This window comes from Triticum urartu, chromosome 3, assembly GCF_003073215.2.
Source record: "Triticum urartu cultivar G1812 chromosome 3, Tu2.1, whole genome shotgun sequence".
Taxonomy (NCBI): domain Eukaryota; kingdom Viridiplantae; phylum Streptophyta; class Magnoliopsida; order Poales; family Poaceae; genus Triticum; species Triticum urartu.
In genome coordinates, this window is record NC_053024.1 from 623,036,462 (window position 1) to 623,055,052 (window position 18,591).

At 47.5% G+C, this 18,591-nt stretch overlaps 2 protein-coding genes and 1 non-coding gene across 3 annotated transcripts; all 3 read right to left on the reverse strand.

The window, feature by feature from the left end:
* Window positions 1–382: 382 nt before the first annotated feature.
* Window positions 383–1,912, reverse strand: LOC125547040. The gene is made up of 3 exons (XM_048711080.1): window positions 1,187–1,912; window positions 932–1,103; window positions 383–861 (listed from the first exon to the last, which is right to left on the reverse strand). The coding sequence occupies exons 1-3, from the start codon at window positions 1,910–1,912 to the stop codon at window positions 383–385; spliced, it is 1,377 nt and encodes a 458-aa protein (XP_048567037.1).
* Window positions 1,913–8,531: 6,619 nt separating this feature from the next.
* LOC125545425 (protein ABHD11-like) lies at window positions 8,532–11,414 on the reverse strand. The gene is made up of 5 exons (XM_048709352.1): window positions 11,022–11,414; window positions 10,576–10,814; window positions 9,976–10,088; window positions 9,103–9,243; window positions 8,532–8,929 (listed from the first exon to the last, which is right to left on the reverse strand). Exons 1-5 carry the CDS (start codon window positions 11,299–11,301, stop codon window positions 8,671–8,673), a joined length of 1,032 nt encoding a protein of 343 aa, XP_048565309.1. The 5' UTR covers window positions 11,302–11,414; the 3' UTR covers window positions 8,532–8,670.
* A 5-nt stretch (window positions 11,415–11,419) lies between these two features.
* TRNAL-UAG lies at window positions 11,420–11,499 on the reverse strand. Its single transcript has one exon. It is a non-coding gene; the product is annotated as a tRNA-Leu (tRNA).
* Window positions 11,500–18,591: the final 7,092 nt, after the last annotated feature.

Sequence of the window (18,591 nt, forward strand, 5' to 3'; positions counted from 1 at the left end):
TTTATGTTATGTGTAAATAATATGAAACATGTGGACTCAAATGACATTTTTCATGGAACACATTTAGGGATATTTAGTTATTGTTCGTGAAGTATATTAGTATAAAAAATAGTGAAAAAAGTTGATTTATCTATGTGGTATACAGGAGTATGAGTACTTTTTTTTACAAATGTACTACTCCCTCTGATCCATAATAGTGTCTTAGTTTTGAACTAAAGTTAAAATAATCTGAGTTCACACTTATTTTGGATTGGGAGGGAGTATTTTTATTTATTTATGTGGTGGCACACTTTGTAAATAATAATGCATGAAATGGTTCGGTGATTGACGACTTAGGTGGGGGTCAACATTCCATTCCTCCCTTCGTGCAATGCAGGGAAGACTACGTGCAGCTTTCATTCTTGTCATCACTTGGGTTGCTCCCTTCGTGTAAAATCATCTTCACCCTGTCAAGCACCTCCTGTATCTGCTTCCTGGAATGCAGAGGAGAAGGGTACATGCACGCGCAATCCAGCTCGCCATCCCTGATAGAGTCGAACACGCCGATCGACGGGCCGATGCCGTGCACGGTGGCGCAGCAGACATAGTCCTCCACGCCGGCCTTGCTCTGCAGATCAGGCACGTCGAAGGTCGCCAGCTCGTCGAACACGGAGACGAGCGCTGTCCGGAGCGCGGAGGCCGTGGTCAGCTGCGGGTTCTCGATGGCCCGGCACATGAGGAAGTTGAGGTCGCCGATGTCGGTGAGGTGCTTCTTGTTGTTCCTGGCGTTGCTGTGGGCATCATGGCACCTCCTGGCCAGCGCCCACAGCCTTCCCTCTCTGTTTACCTTGTGGGTGTTGGTGACACCAGAGTAGAAGAACCCTGCAACGATTAACAGTGATGAATTTTCTCCTAGCCAGTCTTCGGTAGTAGTTTTGCTTCAAGGTCTTACCAACGTTGTGATCGTTCAAAGCTGGCTCAAGAAACTCGCGGCAGTTGATGAGGGTTGCAACGTAGTACGTCTCTTGCTGGCCGCTGCTGGAATGCTTCCTCGATTGCCGTGCAGCTAGCATCGTCGCCGCAGCCATGGCTGAGCAAAGCCTCACTCCGTTCTCCTTGCATGCCTAGATGATCGTGTGAAAAGAACCAGTGATCTGTATGGTGCAGTACCAATGTGTGTGTGTGTGTGTCGTAGAAGCAAACTCACATGGAGCAGCCGCGTCGTGTCCTCGCGGCCGAACCGGAGGCGCACCATGTGCGTCGACCTGGCCGTGCCGGTCTCCTCGAACGGCAGCGTGGAGGCGCGGAGCCCGTCGAGGGAGTAGCCCACCATGTCCACGCCACGCGCCCACAACGGCTTCCGCGCGTCCTTCTTCCGTATCCTCTTCTCCAACCCCGCCTCCACCGCCGCCGCCTCCTCCTCCACCTCCGGGCCGCCAACGCCCGCGCCGCCCAGCAGCACGAGGAGCTCCCTCAGCAGCGCCTCGGACGCCGCGCGGTCGCACACGGCCGCGTGGATCAGGACGAACAGCGCCGCCCCGCCCGCGGGCGGCGGGAGCTCGTAGAGCGCGGCGAAGAGCACCGGGGCGCCGTCGGGCCCGGGTGCGGCGGCCGCCCACGGGTTGCGGTTGATCTCGCGCTCGAGGAGGGAGTGGAAGTCGAGCGCGCATGGCTGGGGCGCGAGGCGTAGCTGCGGCGCGGCGGAGGGGAAGGCGAGGGTGGGGCTGGAGGCGGGGCCGCGGAGGTGGGCTCGGAGGACGGGGTGAGCGCTCTGGAGAGCGCGGACTGCCGCTTCAGCCGCCGCGCCGCCGCGCGAGAGGCGGAGCGCGATGAGAGTGGTGCCGGTTCCGCCCGGCACGGCGCGGCAACAGGTGTACTCCGTGCCGCACACCGCGCGCGAGCGCCACGCTGCTTCGCCGGTACCGGAATGCATGGCTGCGTCGGGTTACAGTGCCGGAATGGAAGAACGTGCCGATGAATGGCGCGACATTTATACTAGCAGCTCCGAGGGCAAGACCGATCCACACGCTTAGGAACATTAGCAGTTACTACAACGGGGAGAGAGAGAGAGACAGGTCGCGTGCTTCGAGGCAACGTATAGGACAGCATGGGCACGAGAGTGGTCGTGGCACGGAGAGGGACGTCCCAGGTGCTATACTTTCTGCTATGTGGCTGTCGACCTTAAAACGTGCTTTCTGCTGTACTAGTATAATTAACTGCTAATGTTCCGCCGATGTACTCGAAAGACAGGTACGCATATCTTCCAGCCGACGGCTGCACCTGCTCAACTACACGGACACCGACTAGAGCAACTCCAATAAATGATGCAAATTTAAAGATGTAAAAATTGGTGTTAGAATTTATATTATAAATATAAAAGTGCTTTTATTCTTTTAAAAAGGTGTTTTTTTAGAACGTATCAAACGACCAACAGGAAAATCATGGAAATTGAACCCTCCCACGTCGGGGTGACGGGGTGGGCGTTCCCGGCGCCGCCGTCAGCACCCTCCTTTCTCTCCATCCCGCCTCGCCGCCGCTAGTGGATGCAGCGGGAAAAGCCTGACCGGTGTCGGCGGGGCGTTTCGCCTTCTCGCGCAGGGCGTCCATCACGAGGCGTTACGCCTGGGCCGGGACACCGCGATGGCGAGGGTCACGGTGGTGCGGCGGCGCTCAGGACTGGAGGCGCACGACAGGCTTCGAGATGGCCGATTGTGCATGCGAGGAGGCGGCGGATCATCGGGATCCGTCCCGATCTGGCATACATCTTCAGCCAGCGGCGCGAGCTATGTGTAGCGCGGGCCGGTGTCCTCCGCCGTGGTGGTGATGGCGTCGACGTGGTAGAGGCAGCGGTGTGGTGGCGGTCCTAGTGCTCTTATCGCATCACGGGAATGATCTGCATGATCGATCCTCCTCGATCTGGCCGTCGACGTGTTCCAGAACTGTAGCGGGAGATCTTGCCCAAGGATATCTGAATGGGATAGAATCCGATCGTGCGTGTCCATATCATCCTACGCGGCTCCATGGGGGCACGTCGTGAAGCTATGTTGTTTGTTGACACCATGGGACATATGTCGGTATCTTGATTTTCATGGCGTAGATGGCGGTAGAGAAAGTCATGGTGGCTGAGATTGAAGGGCCAGTAAGGCGGAGGGGGCCTTGAAGGTGATGGAATCAGTCAGGTTTTTGATAACTTTCACAAGCAATAGTGACAAGTGGGGCATCAGCACTTCAGGGTTTCATTTTTGATGGTGCTCCTCGAGTGGTGAGTCGTGACTTTCATGGTGAAAACCTAAGGTCTGACATTCATTGGTTGTGCCTGGCAATGGCCTTGCTGAAGGTATTGCTCTAAGCGATCAGGCTTTCTCCAGGGTGAAAACATAAGATCTTAGATCGAGCAAGACGGCGCTTATGCACTGTTTCCTTCTTGAAACTATCACTTTTGGAGACTTTTTATGTTTTTCGAGTGTTGTCATATTTGTGGTGGTTCGTGTGTTGCTGCTGGAAGGAGTTGATCACTGTGGCAAGGCCTTTGGTTTTTCTCTTTCTTCTTTCTTTTCTTTTCGGGTTGTGTGCATCTTGGATGTCTTTGTGACATCTTATGATGCGCAGAGGTTGAGTGTAATTGATATCTTCGCGATATTAATATATTACTCAAAAAGTTGTTCTTAACATCTCAAAAAAGAATCAACTCCAATAGATGATGTATATTTGGTGATGTGCAACTACAACTTCAATAGATGATGCATATGTGAAGATGTAAACCAATCGATGGCCACGCAGCTAGCTACAACCGTATTTCGAAATCAAAATCATCATCATATAGAGCAATATTTTCATATTTCTACAACCGGATGCAGTTGCCACGGCCGCTGACGACAACGAATCGGCCGAAGCAGCCACGGTCAGCTTCATCTTCTTGGCCGCTCGAGATGGATTCGTCGCTGAGTTGTGCTACGCCGGCCGCTTCATGCCTCCACCGCGGGGTTTGGCCGTCGGCTGCTTCTTCGCCGGTGGTGCACCTGTTGCCGCGACAACGACCGGCCAGGTGGGGCAAAGCCAAGGCGGCAGGATGGGGGTGGCGGCATGGCAGCAGAGGCGGGGTTGGTAAGGTGGTTGCGTCGGCGGCGGCTACAACGGGGTGGGACCGATCGGCGGTGGCGGAAGGGGGCGGCGGGGTCATATGAGTCAGCCATGGGCTGGGCGGCGGACAGAACTTAAATAAAGGGTGATTGGGTGTTCGCGCATGGCAGGCTATTTTACATCACTTGAAGGAGGTGATGTAATTTTTTTCATCTATATTATCTTTTAAAGCAGCATTTTAGGGCATCGTAGATGTAAAAAAGTTGTTATTCATACGTCTACATTATCTATTGAAGATGCTCTTAGGCTCCATATGGAACCGTGAATGGAGTCAATTGCATAAAACTATGAGTAATGCTACATGTACAGAGATTGCAGACAGGGTAAATTGATGGCATGGAATGGGGTAAATCTATACCCCATGTAATGCATGTAATATGTTCGGCAATTGGTTGTGGGATATAAATAATTTTTTGCACATATTTTTATGGAAGCGCTGTCTTATAGTGGGCATTGTGCCTTACCAAGAATGATGTGATTTTTAACAATAAATGTGTTTTTCTTCTGTGAAGGTTATTCTACATTTACGTAATGGCTCAATACTTGATCTATTGTGCATAGGCCAGAGGACAGAGACTTTTTATGATGGCATTTAGGTTTTCTCCCTTCATGAATGGCAGTATAATCTTTAGATAGGATTTGCCTCATCCTAGGCTGAATCGATTTTCTTTGCCTCAAAATAATGTTTATTTTTTGATCGTTTGAACTTATTAACTGTATGCATCAAGTTATGCAGAGGTTGGATATTCTTTTAATGCAATTGTATCACCCTGATAAATCCATTCAATGAAATGTCTTTTATCAACAAGTAAAATTAGTTATGGAATGGGCCCCACCAACAAATTCAGGGGGCGGTGTAGATTATTACGAAGGGATAATCTCTCAAGTCTCAACCCCGTAACCATCCCGTAATTACCCGCAAGTCTAGGATTACTCTAGAACCATGAGTAACAATAATACTATACACACGGACTAATACTGGCGTTTTAATTATTTTTTCAAAACCATAACTCTCTCCTCTTGACTTTCAGGGGATGGACCCCTTCCCATCTGCTTAATCTAATCTTAAACCTCCACGTTAGCAGCTCCATGAAGCCCCTAAAAAAACACCCCCATGAGTCTAGCATCTCTCCATGAGTAATGCTACACGTAGTCCTGTCCATGGGCCGCCCGGCCCGAAAAGGCCTGAAAAAGCCCGGCCCGACGCTACTCCCGAGCCAGGCCTGGGCCTAGGTTTTGAGCCCGAAGATTAGGTCGGGCCAGGCCTGGGCCCGTTGTTTTTGTCATTTACTAAAGAGGTCTGGCCCAAGGCCCGAGACCCGATGTTTTTTGCTGTGACGGGCTGGGCTTGGGCCTGAGAAGTAGGCCCGACGGCTGGGCTGGGCCGGGCTTGGGCCTGAGTTTTCTACCTCAAGCTTGGTCAGGCCTGGCCAGGTCTAGCTACACGAAGCAATGCTACACGCATGAAATATTTTTAGGTTGGTTGTAATGGGGAGTATCATATAGTAGTATCATGTATATGATACTAGTTTATGATACTACCTTCCTAATGCATAGTATCATATATTAGTATCATGTAGTACTCTATTTATTGTCATGCATGACACAAAGTAGCATAGCATTTATTATGATACGGTATCATAATATGATACTCCATCATCTCTTTTCTTTATTTAATGCTATGACACCTCATCAAAATTGCCTAGTTGGCATGCATGATACTAGCTATGATACTACCATTACGACCAGCCTTACTGGGTATTACGGAGTGGCTTAGCTGGCTGATTTTCACTGGATAGAAATAAGCTCACGGGCCCACCCGCCCTAAAAATCAGGGGAGGGGAGAAGAGTAGTTTGGAAAGAGTCTGTATTGCTAAGTAAACTGCCCGTATGTTTAGGATTTTTGAGCTACACGTATGGGCATATCGTAAGGGCATGTACAATGGTTGATAAGATAGTCTTATCTTAGGTCTTGCATGTAATTAAGAGATGACAAAAAAAGATGTCTACAATGGGTCATTTCTTAGCCTTATCTTCATAACTAGTTAATCCTAAAAACATGGTGACATATATTATGCTAAGATATTATCTCTTGTCTTATTTAAATAAGAGAAGACAAGCCTTTTCTTATGAATTCTCTTTACTCCACCTCATCATTTATCCTACATAGCACTCCTAACATAGTACCATTATACATGCCCTAACGGAGATCACGAATGGGGTAATGGCATGGGATTGGTTACGGAATGGGTTGCACTAGCGAATTCATGGGGCGGTGGAGATTATTACGATGGGATACGTCTCAGCCCGTAACCATCATATAATTACGCGTGACAGAAAACTACCATTGTTCAGTCAACTTAACTGTCACTTTCAGGACAGGATGATGACATATAGCACTAACTCGCAGTCAACCATGTTTTAAGGCTAGTCATAGTGAAAGTAACTTCGGTAATAACATAACGCATTTCGAGAAATTTTTACTTATGTGACATGTAGTTAATGAGATGTTGTATACCGAGTGGGCCCTGAGATACCTCTCCGTCATACGGAGTGATAAATCCCAGTCTTGATCCATGCTAACTCAACAGACACCCTCGGAGATACCTTTAGAGCACCTTTATAGTCGCCCAGTTACATTGCAATGTTTGGTACACACAAGGTACTCCTCCGGTGTTAGTGAGTTGCATGATCTCATGGTCATAGGAACATATACTTGACATACAGAAAACGATAGCAATAAACTCGACACGATCACATGCTACGTTTATAGTTTGGGTTTTGTCCATCACATCATTCTCCTAATGATATGATCCCGTTATCAAATGACAACTCATGTCCATGGCTAGGAAACCATAGCCATCTTTGATCAACGAGCTAGTCTAGTAGAGGCTCACTAGGGACACGTTGTTGTCTATGTATCCACACATGTATTTGAGTTTCCGATCAATACAATTCTAGCATGGATAATAAACGATTAACATAAATAGAGAAATATGGTAATAACTAATTTATTATTGCTTCTAGGACATACTTTCAACATAGAGGATGAGCTTCACGGGGACGGCCTTGATGATGTTAAGGCACAATCTTTCATTCTGTGTGGGACGATGCCTGGGAATGTGTCGAGGCGGTGAACAACAAGACAACTAACCACATTTGCTTTTGCCCTCCATGAGATGAGCTAGTGCATTGGACCGATGAATAATAGAACTGAGTTGGCTAGACGCTTGGGCGCTCTATCTGTAGAAGTGGACATGGACGGTGACATCCAATGGCGAAGCTATGTAGAACGTTGAGGGGCCGTGCCCCCCTCCCACCAGCCCAAGTGATTTTTTCTTACTAGGTACTAGTAATGACCCATTATCCACACGGACGCACAAGCCTACGACGCACGCTGCACGCACAATTTAGGCTCGCACACATCTCCCCGCCTCCATCCACGAACTAGACGTCATGCCGCCGCACTCGAGGGATGCGTCGACGCCCAACACTGCCGACGCCGACTAGAAGCTCGTCCTGATCCGTGCGCGTCGCCGGCGAACATCCCGGCGCGGAGGAGGGACGAATAAGGGCGCACCTCAGCCCTCTGACCGTCGTCTTCTGCTCTTCATCCGGAAGGTCAGGAGCACCAAATATATTTGTTTGGTGATCTTAGCCTCGTTGATGAGGCCATAGTTGATGGCGGGGGAGACTAAAGAATTTGGACCATTGCCATTTTCATCCGGAAGATATAAAAAGTCACGTGTATACCCCAACCTGAAGTTTAGAGACTTGCTTGAATATCAAATGTGATTGTGGGAGTACTCTATGAAGTATGAAGCACCATCAACCTTACTTGCGAAGCACTCGGACACAAAGCAGCGTTACACCTGGAGTTTGAGAAAGATGGTGCCCATGGTTTGTTCATGTAAGAATTTGTAGTGGTGGGCAATGGAAGATAACAAGTTGCCAAGTATATACCTTTTGCTGGGGCTCAACGGCCTCCAACAAGCAGTATCGGCCGACCTATGCTTTCGTCGCCCATGAATGCGCAAACACTACAAAGCGCTTGATAGAGGTCATACAAATGGGATGTATGCATGGAGTGAAGTACAAGAGCGCATGGAAGGCCAAACAAGCTGTGTTTGAAATGGTGCATGGTGAAGGGGAAGAAGCATACAACCGCCTCCCTAAATTGTTGGGAGCGATGGCCGCAAGAAACCCGGGCATGTATTATGTGGTACCCGAAGCCACAACCTACGAAGGTTACAATGCTAGCATATGGTATCACAAGAGAACGTTGATCATGTATTCTGTCAGTAAGCTCGTCGGCTACACCATCATACATTTGCACTTTATTACCAGAGCACACTACATTATTTTCCATGAAGCATCAACTGATATTGGCAAGAAGAGAGTGTAAAATCGTAATAAAAAATCACTTTTATTAACAAAAAGCAGAAAATGCTCTCATCCAATCACAATAAGAGAGCATGAATAAGTATCCTTGTGTGGTCAAACGTGACAAGACGCACTGTCACAAGGCTGGAGTTGACAGTAAAAAACAGGTCAATTTTGAACAGTGGAGAGGAAGTTAGGCGCCATGATCTCGAGCAGCCCCTTGGGGTTGTCCACATGAACCCAATGGCCGGAGTTAGGGAGAACGTGGAGCGACACTTTGCCCGCGTCAGGTTTGCTGCCTCTCCTTGACAGTGCTTTTAGCCTCTGGACATCCTCAGGGTGCCATCTATCACTGAGCTCTGCCTGTACTATCGAGATCTCCAAACCCTTTGGTGGGTTCTCCAGCAGTCCCCAGTAGCTTCTATCTCTGAAAATTAACAGTAACTTAACTCAGTTTGCATACACCAAAGCGTTGAACATGTTTGGATGATATACAGGGTTACACGACAGCTAGTTCACCAACTGATTGAAGATACCAACAAAGACAAAGAATCAGATAAGGGGAGGTGGAGGAGAAGTAAAAGAAAAACTGCTTCTTACCTGTAAGAATTAAACATGTCTGTGGCAGCCTGAAGATCAAAAGCCCAGGTCACATGTTCATTGTCCTTCTTCAAGTTGCTGCCAATCCAGTCTGAAAGTGACTTGGAGAATCCCAGGCTGACCATGTGGTCCACAACCCACCTGATAGCAAACAGGCATAACATTAAGAATCTGAACAGAAGTGAATCATTTAGTAGTTCATGTTAAATATCTTGGAAGGGCCAAAATGTGAGCTCTCCTTCAAGGCTTCAAGAGTAAGTGCAAGAACAAGGCAGGCATCAACCAATTTATAATAAGAGGCATATGCGTCCTACTCACCTAGAATCAATTTTACATAATTACAGGATAAGGACAAATACTTGATGTTACTCACCCTGAGCATTAAAGTAACCAAGCGAGTTGACATTTGAAATGCACGGTGTGTTTAAGGTTATTTCAGTGCTTTGAGTCAAATACGATACTCTGTTTAAAAAATTAGCTACAAAAATGTATGCAAAATTGCCAAAGATTTAGCAAAATTTTGATTCCATGCACACCCTTCTGCCGCATGGTTATACACACCATAGCCTAGAATTTACATATAACTAGAATTATCAATATAACGAATTATCTTGTTCTGTCATTCCATCTTTCGGTGTTGCTATTAGCCTTTGAGTCATGTACTCATACAGCACACTGCTTGCACATGAACCTTTTCAGTGCGATGGGCCGCTGCATTAATGTTTGGTCAACTGATGTGTGCACTAGTTTGTTTGCTGAAGACACTGCTAATGCCCACTATTCGATAAAATGAACAGATTGAATCATACACTTTAAATTAATATTTCGAATAGATTAGGAAGCAGAGAAATATAGGGAATGTAAGAGAATTACTTGCGCGATGGAAGCGATGAAGGAAGACTTGCTAGTGTTTGCAAAACCCGTTCAACTTCGCCATCACTGTTATCTATTTTTACTTCTCCAGGGACAGAATCAAGCACCCAGAGCTGTTCTGCATCAAAGGAAATAAATGACATATGTGATACACCTTCTTTATCCCCTTGACCCAGTGATGTTCAGTTCAGTAAGCGTGACCAAACAGAATAATCAGGGATAAAGACGATGCCAAGAAATTAACTACAAGGTACAAGAAGCAATACATTGTCATTCTGCCAACAGAATCACAACAAATTCTCCAAAGGTTGTACTGCGATGCTATATTAAAGTCTCTTACACAACTCAAAGTATACTTTACTCTGTGACACATAGTGAACTAAATGATTCTTGTTTCCTTCGTGTCACCTTTTCATATGTAACAGTAGGATTTTCTAGATCAACACTGCATATACCTATGTAAATAAGTATGTATACACTGCACCTACTGTAAGTTGCAAAATCAGACAATTTATTCATAAGAACAATAATAAAACAATAGGCAAACAGAAGAACTATGTTAGAACCAATCACATGGAAGCTAAAAATAACTCACTGAACCTGTTTGGGAAGAGCAGCAGATTCTCCGTAATCGCCACGGGAGCAACTCTCTGTGAAATCCAGTGCGACCTTTCCACCCATTGAGTGACCCACGACAACATCCGGCCATGTCCAGCCCCGAGCCTTCACCAAATCAGCAAGATCCTTGGCGGCACTCGACATATCATGGGGCGGGCTCAGCCCTTTGATCCTGGCTGAGCTCCCATGGTTCCTCAAATCCACAAGAACCATCTTCCACTCTACAAACACAAACACACACGCATACAAATCACAAAACTCAGGTCTCTAAACAAACTCCCGGCCTGTGACTCTAAGCAAGCGCCGAGCTATGTAAGCCGGGCACATTGACAATTCTCCAACGTTCATGGATACCACAATCATCAGTAGCAGTGCTAACTGTTAAGAGATACACGCATTTAGTGAAGGGGGTATTGGGCGGCAGTTACCGTCGGCGGGGGAGCGGTCACGGAGCTGGGAGGCGAGGGTGCGGGAGAAGGTGCGCCAGTTGCGGCCGGAGCCCAGGAGGCCGTGGAGGACGAAGGCGGTGGCGGTGGGGGGCTTCTCGGGGGAGAGCTGGATCTCGTGGAAGGCGAGGGTTTCGGTCTGGTGGGCGGCGTCCGAGTGGACGGAGGAGGAGAGGAGCAGGCGCCAGGGAGACCAGGCGGCGGGGGAGGAGAGGAGGCGCGAGCGGAGGGGGGAGGAGGACGCTCGGAGAGACGCCGCCATGGCCGATCGCCGCGGGAGTTCTCGCCGGACGACGCGGCGATGGGGTAATGGCTGCCGAGCCGAAGAGTACAGAACGAAGAGAAAAAAAAATAAGCTGAAAAAAAGGTAAAGAAAAATATGACAGCTGTGGGATTTGAACCCACGCCCTTTCGGACCAGAGCCTAAATCTGGCGCCTTAGACCACTCGGCCAAACTGTCCTGTTGTACGTACAGAGCTCGAAATTTATTAGGCCATAAAGTGGACGAGGAATTAGGATGGCAGTCCAAACTCAATGAAGGGCTTCAATTCCATTTTTATAGATGGACGACCGCACGGTATATGTGTCTAAAAGTATCATTTCATCGACTAGCATGGTAATGGCAGAATCTATGAAGGGCTTCAGTTTCATTTTCAGAGATGGACGACCGCACGGTATACGTGTCTAGAAGTATCATTTCATCGACTAGCACGGCAGTGGCAGAGCTTGGCCCAAATAGTTGGGCGGGCCGGCTGATAGAAATAGCTATTGAGCTTGTGTTTTATGGTCCAAAAATAGATATGCCTCAAAGAAAATCTCATAGGCTGGGAAGGGTCAAGGCCGTTTGGCTTTGTTGTAGCACCGCCGCATGGGTCGGCCCAACGGATGGAAGACAGAAAAGGAGAAAGAAAGGTGGAGGCGATGAAAAACAATATCAATGAGTTGAAGAGGGCAAGAAACGAGTATACCAATGGCTCGAGAATTACATTCATGATTGCTACAATGGAGTCATCTAGACATGGAGGAGAAGAAGAATGAATAGAAGAAGGCGAGACGGGGGGAGGGGGGTAGGCTCCACATTAAGGCTGATCGGGCGACAGATATCCGCCTGAACACCTAGAAATAGTTCATCACGATGGATCCAATGGCTCGAGAATTTTGGGCGAGGCCGTGGGATATTACCATACGTTTCAGGAACCTCGAACTAGGGAAAAATACACATGCCGAAGGAGGAAAGAATGGCGCAGACATCGGCGGAGTGGATGGTGCACACAACGGCAACATGTGATTTGTGCATGTCACTGGTTAATGCTTTTGCTTGTGCAAATTGTCAAAAATTATATTCATAATTGCTTGGTGTGCCAAACGTTTACTTCTGGACGGAATCTAAGTGTTTGAATGTTTGAATAAAAAAACAAGAAAACAAATTATGGAGGTTGAGATATGGCGACTCTGTGTTTCCACGTCACCTCGACAACCTTCATATTCGTATGGAGCACACTTCATATGGCGGATGGTGATCATAGATATAGAGACTCTGCTAGAGTTGCTCTAAGGTATGCAAGCTTCGAAAATCCATTCATGGATTAAAGCAAGCTTCGAAAATCCATCCATGGATTAAAGCAAGCATCTTAGAGTTGGAACATTTGTTTTGATGAGGCGGTCAAAGGATTTCACTTCATCAAGAACGAAAATGAACCTTGTGTTTATAAGAAACTTAGTGGGAGCTTAGTCGTGTTTCTAATCATATATTTTCGGAAAAAGAGGATAATCCTCTGCATCGAGTTATGCACATAATCATATACTCTCTTTGTTTTATAATGTAGTGCATATAGGTTTTTTGAGACGTTAAGCTCAACAAACTTTGACCAAATTTAAGGAGAAAATTGTTTATTTCTGAAATATCAAATATATACAATATGAATTTTTAATTCACGATGTATCTGATGATATGCATTTTCTAATAGAAATGTGAATATTTTTCTCTCTAAACATGGTCAAAGTTCGCAAAGTTTGACTTTAAAAAAACTGTACATTATGAAACAGAGGGAGTATTATATATCATTCAAAATACATTAGCCGAACAACATTGACCCATAAAAAAATGAGGTCGCATGCCTCGCGATAGTAACTGCACCAAATAGCCACTTCCCCTATGATAAAAGACAAAACCAAAACAAAAAATACACAACTCCTTACTAAGCCTTTAAAATGAAATCTCCACATGTGCACCGATGATGACGAGTCCAACCCAAGGTCGATCTTGAGGTTTTCATCCCCAAAGCCAAGCTTCGATCCACCATCTTCAGCAAGGGCACGACGTAGATCTAGTGTTTTCCACCGGAGTGTGCATGTTCTTCGTCGAATTCGCCTCTACCATCAACCCTTGTCTATCTACCGTTACCTCACTAGTCGGATACCGCAGGAGGAGAAACCGGAAGAGAAAGGCGTCCTATACCGCCTAGCCTCTAGAAAACCTCCTCTAATGTTATAAAACTACAGGCAGTTACAGAAACACAACCGCCTTCAAATTTTCTACAATCAGTTTCGAATTGCTAACCACCTTTGGATCTTTCCGTACCAAGAATAACCGCCTCTGGTGGGTATTATCAGTGACCACAATCTGCTTGGCCAGATCCACTTTCAGGAGCCGCTTGTAATGCCTCATTTTTCTACTAGTGCGCTGATAGGACTACGAGCCTAGTGGTAAACCTGTGAGTTTCGAATTGCTAACCACCTTTGGATCTTTCCGTACCAAGAATAACCGCCTCTGGTGGGTATTATCAGTGACCACAATCTGCTTGGCCAGATCCACTTTCAGGAGCCGCTTGTAATGCCTCATTTTTCTACTAGTGCGCTGATAGGACTACGAGCCTAGTGGTAAACCTGTGATCTATACCCACATCATGTTCTTGGCTCGTGCAGTAGATTTTCTTTTTGTTTTGAGATAGTGTATCGTACTGCGTTGTCCAACAGGCTAGACCGCCACCATTGTCGTCGCGATGAGAGGCACATCATCTTCTGCAAGTTTTAGATCTAGGTTTTGTGGGTTTCACCATCATCTACCTTCTAGCAATTCGCTAGCTTTTTCTTGAAGGCTTGAATGCACATCAGCAGGGCGATGTAAAAGGCATTAATAGTTATATTTGTAGGGGTAACTGGTTTGAATAAGATGATGTCTTGCCCCTTGTCGTGAGAATCACATCAAAACAAATGTATAAATATGTGGTAACAGAAACTAAAAAGAAGTGGAAACAAATGTATGAGAGTTCTCAAACATTTAAAAAGAATAAAGCCTACAATGTATGTGATAAATTATGTATAAAAAGGGAAACACTTTAAATTTAAACTTAATGCGGCATCATCGTGAGAATCACATCAAAACAAATGTATAAATATGTGGTAACAGAAACTAAAAAGAAGTGGAAACAAATGTATGAGAGTCCTAAAACATTTTAAAAGAGTAAAACCTACAATGTATGTGATAAATTATGTATAAAAAGGGAAACACTTTAAATTTAAACTTAATGCGGCATCATCTTTTAATGAAAATGTGAAACACAAATGATATATTTTTCTCAAGTGTGAAACATAAACTATATATTTTTGTCAAGTACTCTAAGGGCCGTGCGGACTTGACGTCATCCCCACCTTCCTTCAGTATCTCACTAGCAGTCCCTCATGGATGCGGCACACACCTTTTTCTTTGTTTCGGGGCTTATTTCAACAACCAGTCATAAGCCCCACGGTCCCTTGGCAGTTCAATATAAACTGTCAAAATGTTTTACATTTAGAAAGAGAGCATCATTTGTTGGGTAACGTAGCAATAATTCAAAAAAATTCCTACGTGTCACCAAGATCAATCTAGGATATACTAGCAACGAGAGAGAGGGAGTGCATCTTCATACCCTTGAAGATCGCTAAGCGGAAGCGTTACAAGAACGCGGTTGGTGGAGTCGTACACGCAGCGATTCAGATCGCGGTCGATTCCGATCTAAGCGCCGAACAACGGCGCCTCCGCGTTCAACACACGTATAGCCCGGGGACGTCTCCCGCGCCTTGATCCAGCAAGGAGAGAGGGAGAGGTTGGGGAAGACTCCGTCCAGCAGCAGCACGACGGTGTGGTGATGGTGGAAGAGCGTGGCACGCCAGCAGGGCTTCGCCAAGCACTGCAAGAGACGAGGAGGGAGAGGGGTAGGGCTGCGCCAAGAGGGAGAGAGACTCGTGTGTTGGGCAGCCCCAAAACCCCCACTATTTATAGGAGGAGGGGAGGAGGGTGCACCCCCTCTAGGGTTCCCACCCCTAGGGGGCGGCAACCCTAGATGGGATGGAGGAGGGCGGCCAGGAGGGGGAGAGGGGACGCGCCCTAGGGTGGGCCTTAGGCCCATCTGCGCCTAGGGTTTCCCCTTTCTCATCCTAGATGCGCCTTGGGCCCTGGTGGGAGGCGCACCATCCCACTCAGGGGCTGGTCCCTTCCCACTCTTGGCCCATGCAAGCCTCCGGGGCTGGTGGCCCCTCCCGGTGGACCCCCGGAACCCTCCTGTGGTCCCGGCACATTACCGGTGACGCCCGAAACACTTCCGGTGGTCAAAACCTCACTTCCTATATATTAATCTTTACCTCCGGACCATTCCGGAACTCCTCGTGACGTCCGGGATCTCATCCGGGACTCCGAACAACATTCGGTAACCACGTACAGACTTTCCCTATAACCCTAGCGTCATCGGACCTTAAGTGTGTAGACCCTATGGGTTCGGGAATCATGCAGACATGACCAAGACAACTCTCCGGCCAATAACCAACAGCGGGATCTGGATACCCATGTTGGCTCCCACATGTTCCACGATGATCTCATTGGATGAACCACAATGTCGAGGATTCAAGCAATCCCGTATACAATTCCCTTTGTCAATCGGTACGTTACTTGCCCAAGATTCGATCGTCGGTATCCCAATACCTCGTTCAATCTCGTTACCGGCAAGTCACTTTACTCATTCCGTAATGCATGATCCCGTGACCAACTACTTAGTCACCATGAGCTCATTATGATGATGCATTACCGAGTGGGCCCAGAGATACCTCTCCGTCATACGGAGTGACAAATCCCAGTCTCAATTCGTGCCAACCCAACAGACACTTTCGGAGATACCTATAGTGCACCTTTATAGCCACCCAGTTACGTTGTGACGTTTGGTGCACCTAAAGCATTCCTACGGTATCCGGGAGTTGCACAATCTCATGGTCTAAGGAAATGATACTTGACATTAGAAAAGCTTTAGCAAATGAACTACACGATCTTGTGCTACGCTTAAGATTGGGTCTTGTCCATCACATCATTCTCCTAATGATGTGATCCCGTTATCAATGGCATCCAATGTCCATGGTCAGGAAACCATGACCATCTATTGATCAACGAGCTAGTCAACTAGAGGCTTACTAGGGACATGTTGTGGTCTATGTATTCACACATGTATTACGGTTTCCGGATAATACAATTATAGCATGAACAATAGACAATTATCATGAACAAGGAAATACAATAATAACCATTTTATTATTGCCTCTAGGGCATATTTCTAACAGTCTCCCACTTGCACTAGAGTCAATAATCTAGTTCACATCACTATGTGATTGTAATGAATCCAACACCCATGGGGTTTTGTCGGTGTCAAAACCGGCGGATCTCGGGTAGGGGGTCCCGAACTGTGCGTCTAGGCCGGATGGTAACAGGAGGCAAGGGACACGAAGTTTTACCCAGGTTCGGGCCCTCTTGATGGAGGTAAAACCCTACATCCTGCTTGATTAATATTGATGATATGGGTGTTACAAGAGTAGATCTACCACGAGATCAGAGAGGCTAAACCCTAGAAGCTAGCCTATGGTATGATTGTATGTTGTGGTTGTTGTCCTACGGACTAAAACCCTTCAGTTTATATAGACACCGGAGAGGGTTAGGGTTACACAAGGTCGGTTACAAAGGAGGAGATATCCATATACGTATTGCCTAGCTTGCCTTCCACGCCAAGTAGAGTCCCATCCGGACACGAGACGAAGTCTTCAATCTTGTATCTTCATAGTCTAACAGTCCGGCCAATGGAGATAGTTCGGCTGTCCGGAGACCCCCTAATACAGGACTCCCTTAGTAGCCCCTGAACCAGGCTTCAATGATGATGAGTCCGGCACGCAGTTGTCTTCAACATTGCAAGGCGGGTTCCTTCTCCGAATACATCACTGAAGAATTTGAATACGAGGATAATGTCCGACCCTGCAAAATAAGTTCCACATTCCACCGTAGAAAGAATAATATTTTCGCAGATCTAATTTGCTGGCTTGTTTTGGCAACACGACGTTACATCATGGCCTGGTGATTATTCGAACCGTTTCTTTTAACCAGCCCGCGCATAACGCGAGGCAGTTTTCGACACGTCTTGTCAAAGCAGAGATCGTGTCCCCTTGTTACGGGATTCTCATCAATACGGGCGTGGGTAACCCAACCGCGCCATCAATTGCGGCACTTGGGGGATAAGCGAGTTTTACCAGGCAAGTGGGGACGCTTAGTTTTGTCCGCCCATATAAAGGGATAAGGATTCACCTTTCTAACCACGCCTTCTTCCTCCTCTGCTCATACGCTCCCGCACACTCGAGCTCTAGCGCCCAAGTCCTCACTTCCATCTCAACCTTCTCCAACCATGTCCGGAGCGGGAGGCAAGTGGATGGTCTCCTCCGTCACGGAGGGAGACATCAAGAAACTGAGGAGAGCCGGATACCTGCCCGACGACATCGCGCACTGGCTCCCAGATGAGGGGCAGCTCATCCCCACCCCCAGGCCCCATGAGAGGGTGGTATTCCTCACTCATTTCCTCCGCGGACTGGGATTCCCTCTCCCTCCCTTCGTCTGGGGGCTCATGTTTTATTACGGCCTGGATTTCCATGATCTGGCCCCGAACTTCATCCTCAACATCTCGGCGTTTATCGTCGTGTGCGAGGCCTTCCTCCGCATCAAGCCCCACTTCGGCTTATGGCTGAAGACCTTCAATGTCAAGCCGAAGGTGGTGGGCGGCCGCCAGGCGGAGTGCGGAGGCGCCATGGTGGGTAAGATGCCCAACATAACATGGCTCGAGGGCTCCTTTGTGGAAACCATAAAGGGGTGGCAATCGGGGTGGTTCTATATCACCGAGCCGCACGACCCCGCATGGGGTAGCGGCCCCCGAGTTCCGATCTGGCATCCCCATGCGGCTCACCTCCTGGAAAGAGAAGGGCATGTCCTGGGGTAATTCAAAAGAGCTGACTGGACTCCAGACATGTATTCAAAACATGGTGGATAAGAAGCTCAAGCTCGTCAACATAGTCCAGTTTATGCTCATCCGCCGGATACTCCCGTGCCAACAACGGGAGTTCACCTTGTGGGAGTTCAACCCGGCGCAACACCGAACTCTGAACAGGCTCTTCGACATGACTCATGAAGATGCCTGGAGGGTGCTGTTCAAGAGCGCCGAGGTGCCTCCCCCCATTACTGAGGATCGCGGATTCAGCACGAAGCGCCAAGCCAGTG

What these genes read in the sequence shown, in the direction of transcription:
- LOC125547040 (XM_048711080.1), bottom strand. Translation starts at nt 1,912, where the DNA reads ATGCATTCCGGTACCGGCGAAGCAGCGTGGCGCTCGCGCGCGGTGTGC. An exon ending in ACACGACGCGGCTGCTCCAT is followed by an intron (nt 1,104 to 1,186) that starts GTGAGTTTGCTT and finishes ACGATCATCTAG; the next exon opens with GCATGCAAGGAGAACGGAGT. An exon ending in TTTGAACGATCACAACGTTG is followed by an intron (nt 862 to 931) that starts GTAAGACCTTGA and finishes TAATCGTTGCAG; the next exon opens with GGTTCTTCTACTCTGGTGTC.
- LOC125545425 (XM_048709352.1), bottom strand. Translation starts at nt 11,301, where the DNA reads ATGGCGGCGTCTCTCCGAGCGTCCTCCTCCCCCCTCCGCTCGCGCCTC. An exon ending in TCATCGCTTCCATCGCGCAA is followed by an intron (nt 9,244 to 9,975) that starts GTAATTCTCTTA and finishes GTTTGCTATCAG; the next exon opens with GTGGGTTGTGGACCACATGG. An exon ending in GACATGTTTAATTCTTACAG is followed by an intron (nt 8,930 to 9,102) that starts GTAAGAAGCAGT and finishes GTTAATTTTCAG; the next exon opens with AGATAGAAGCTACTGGGGAC.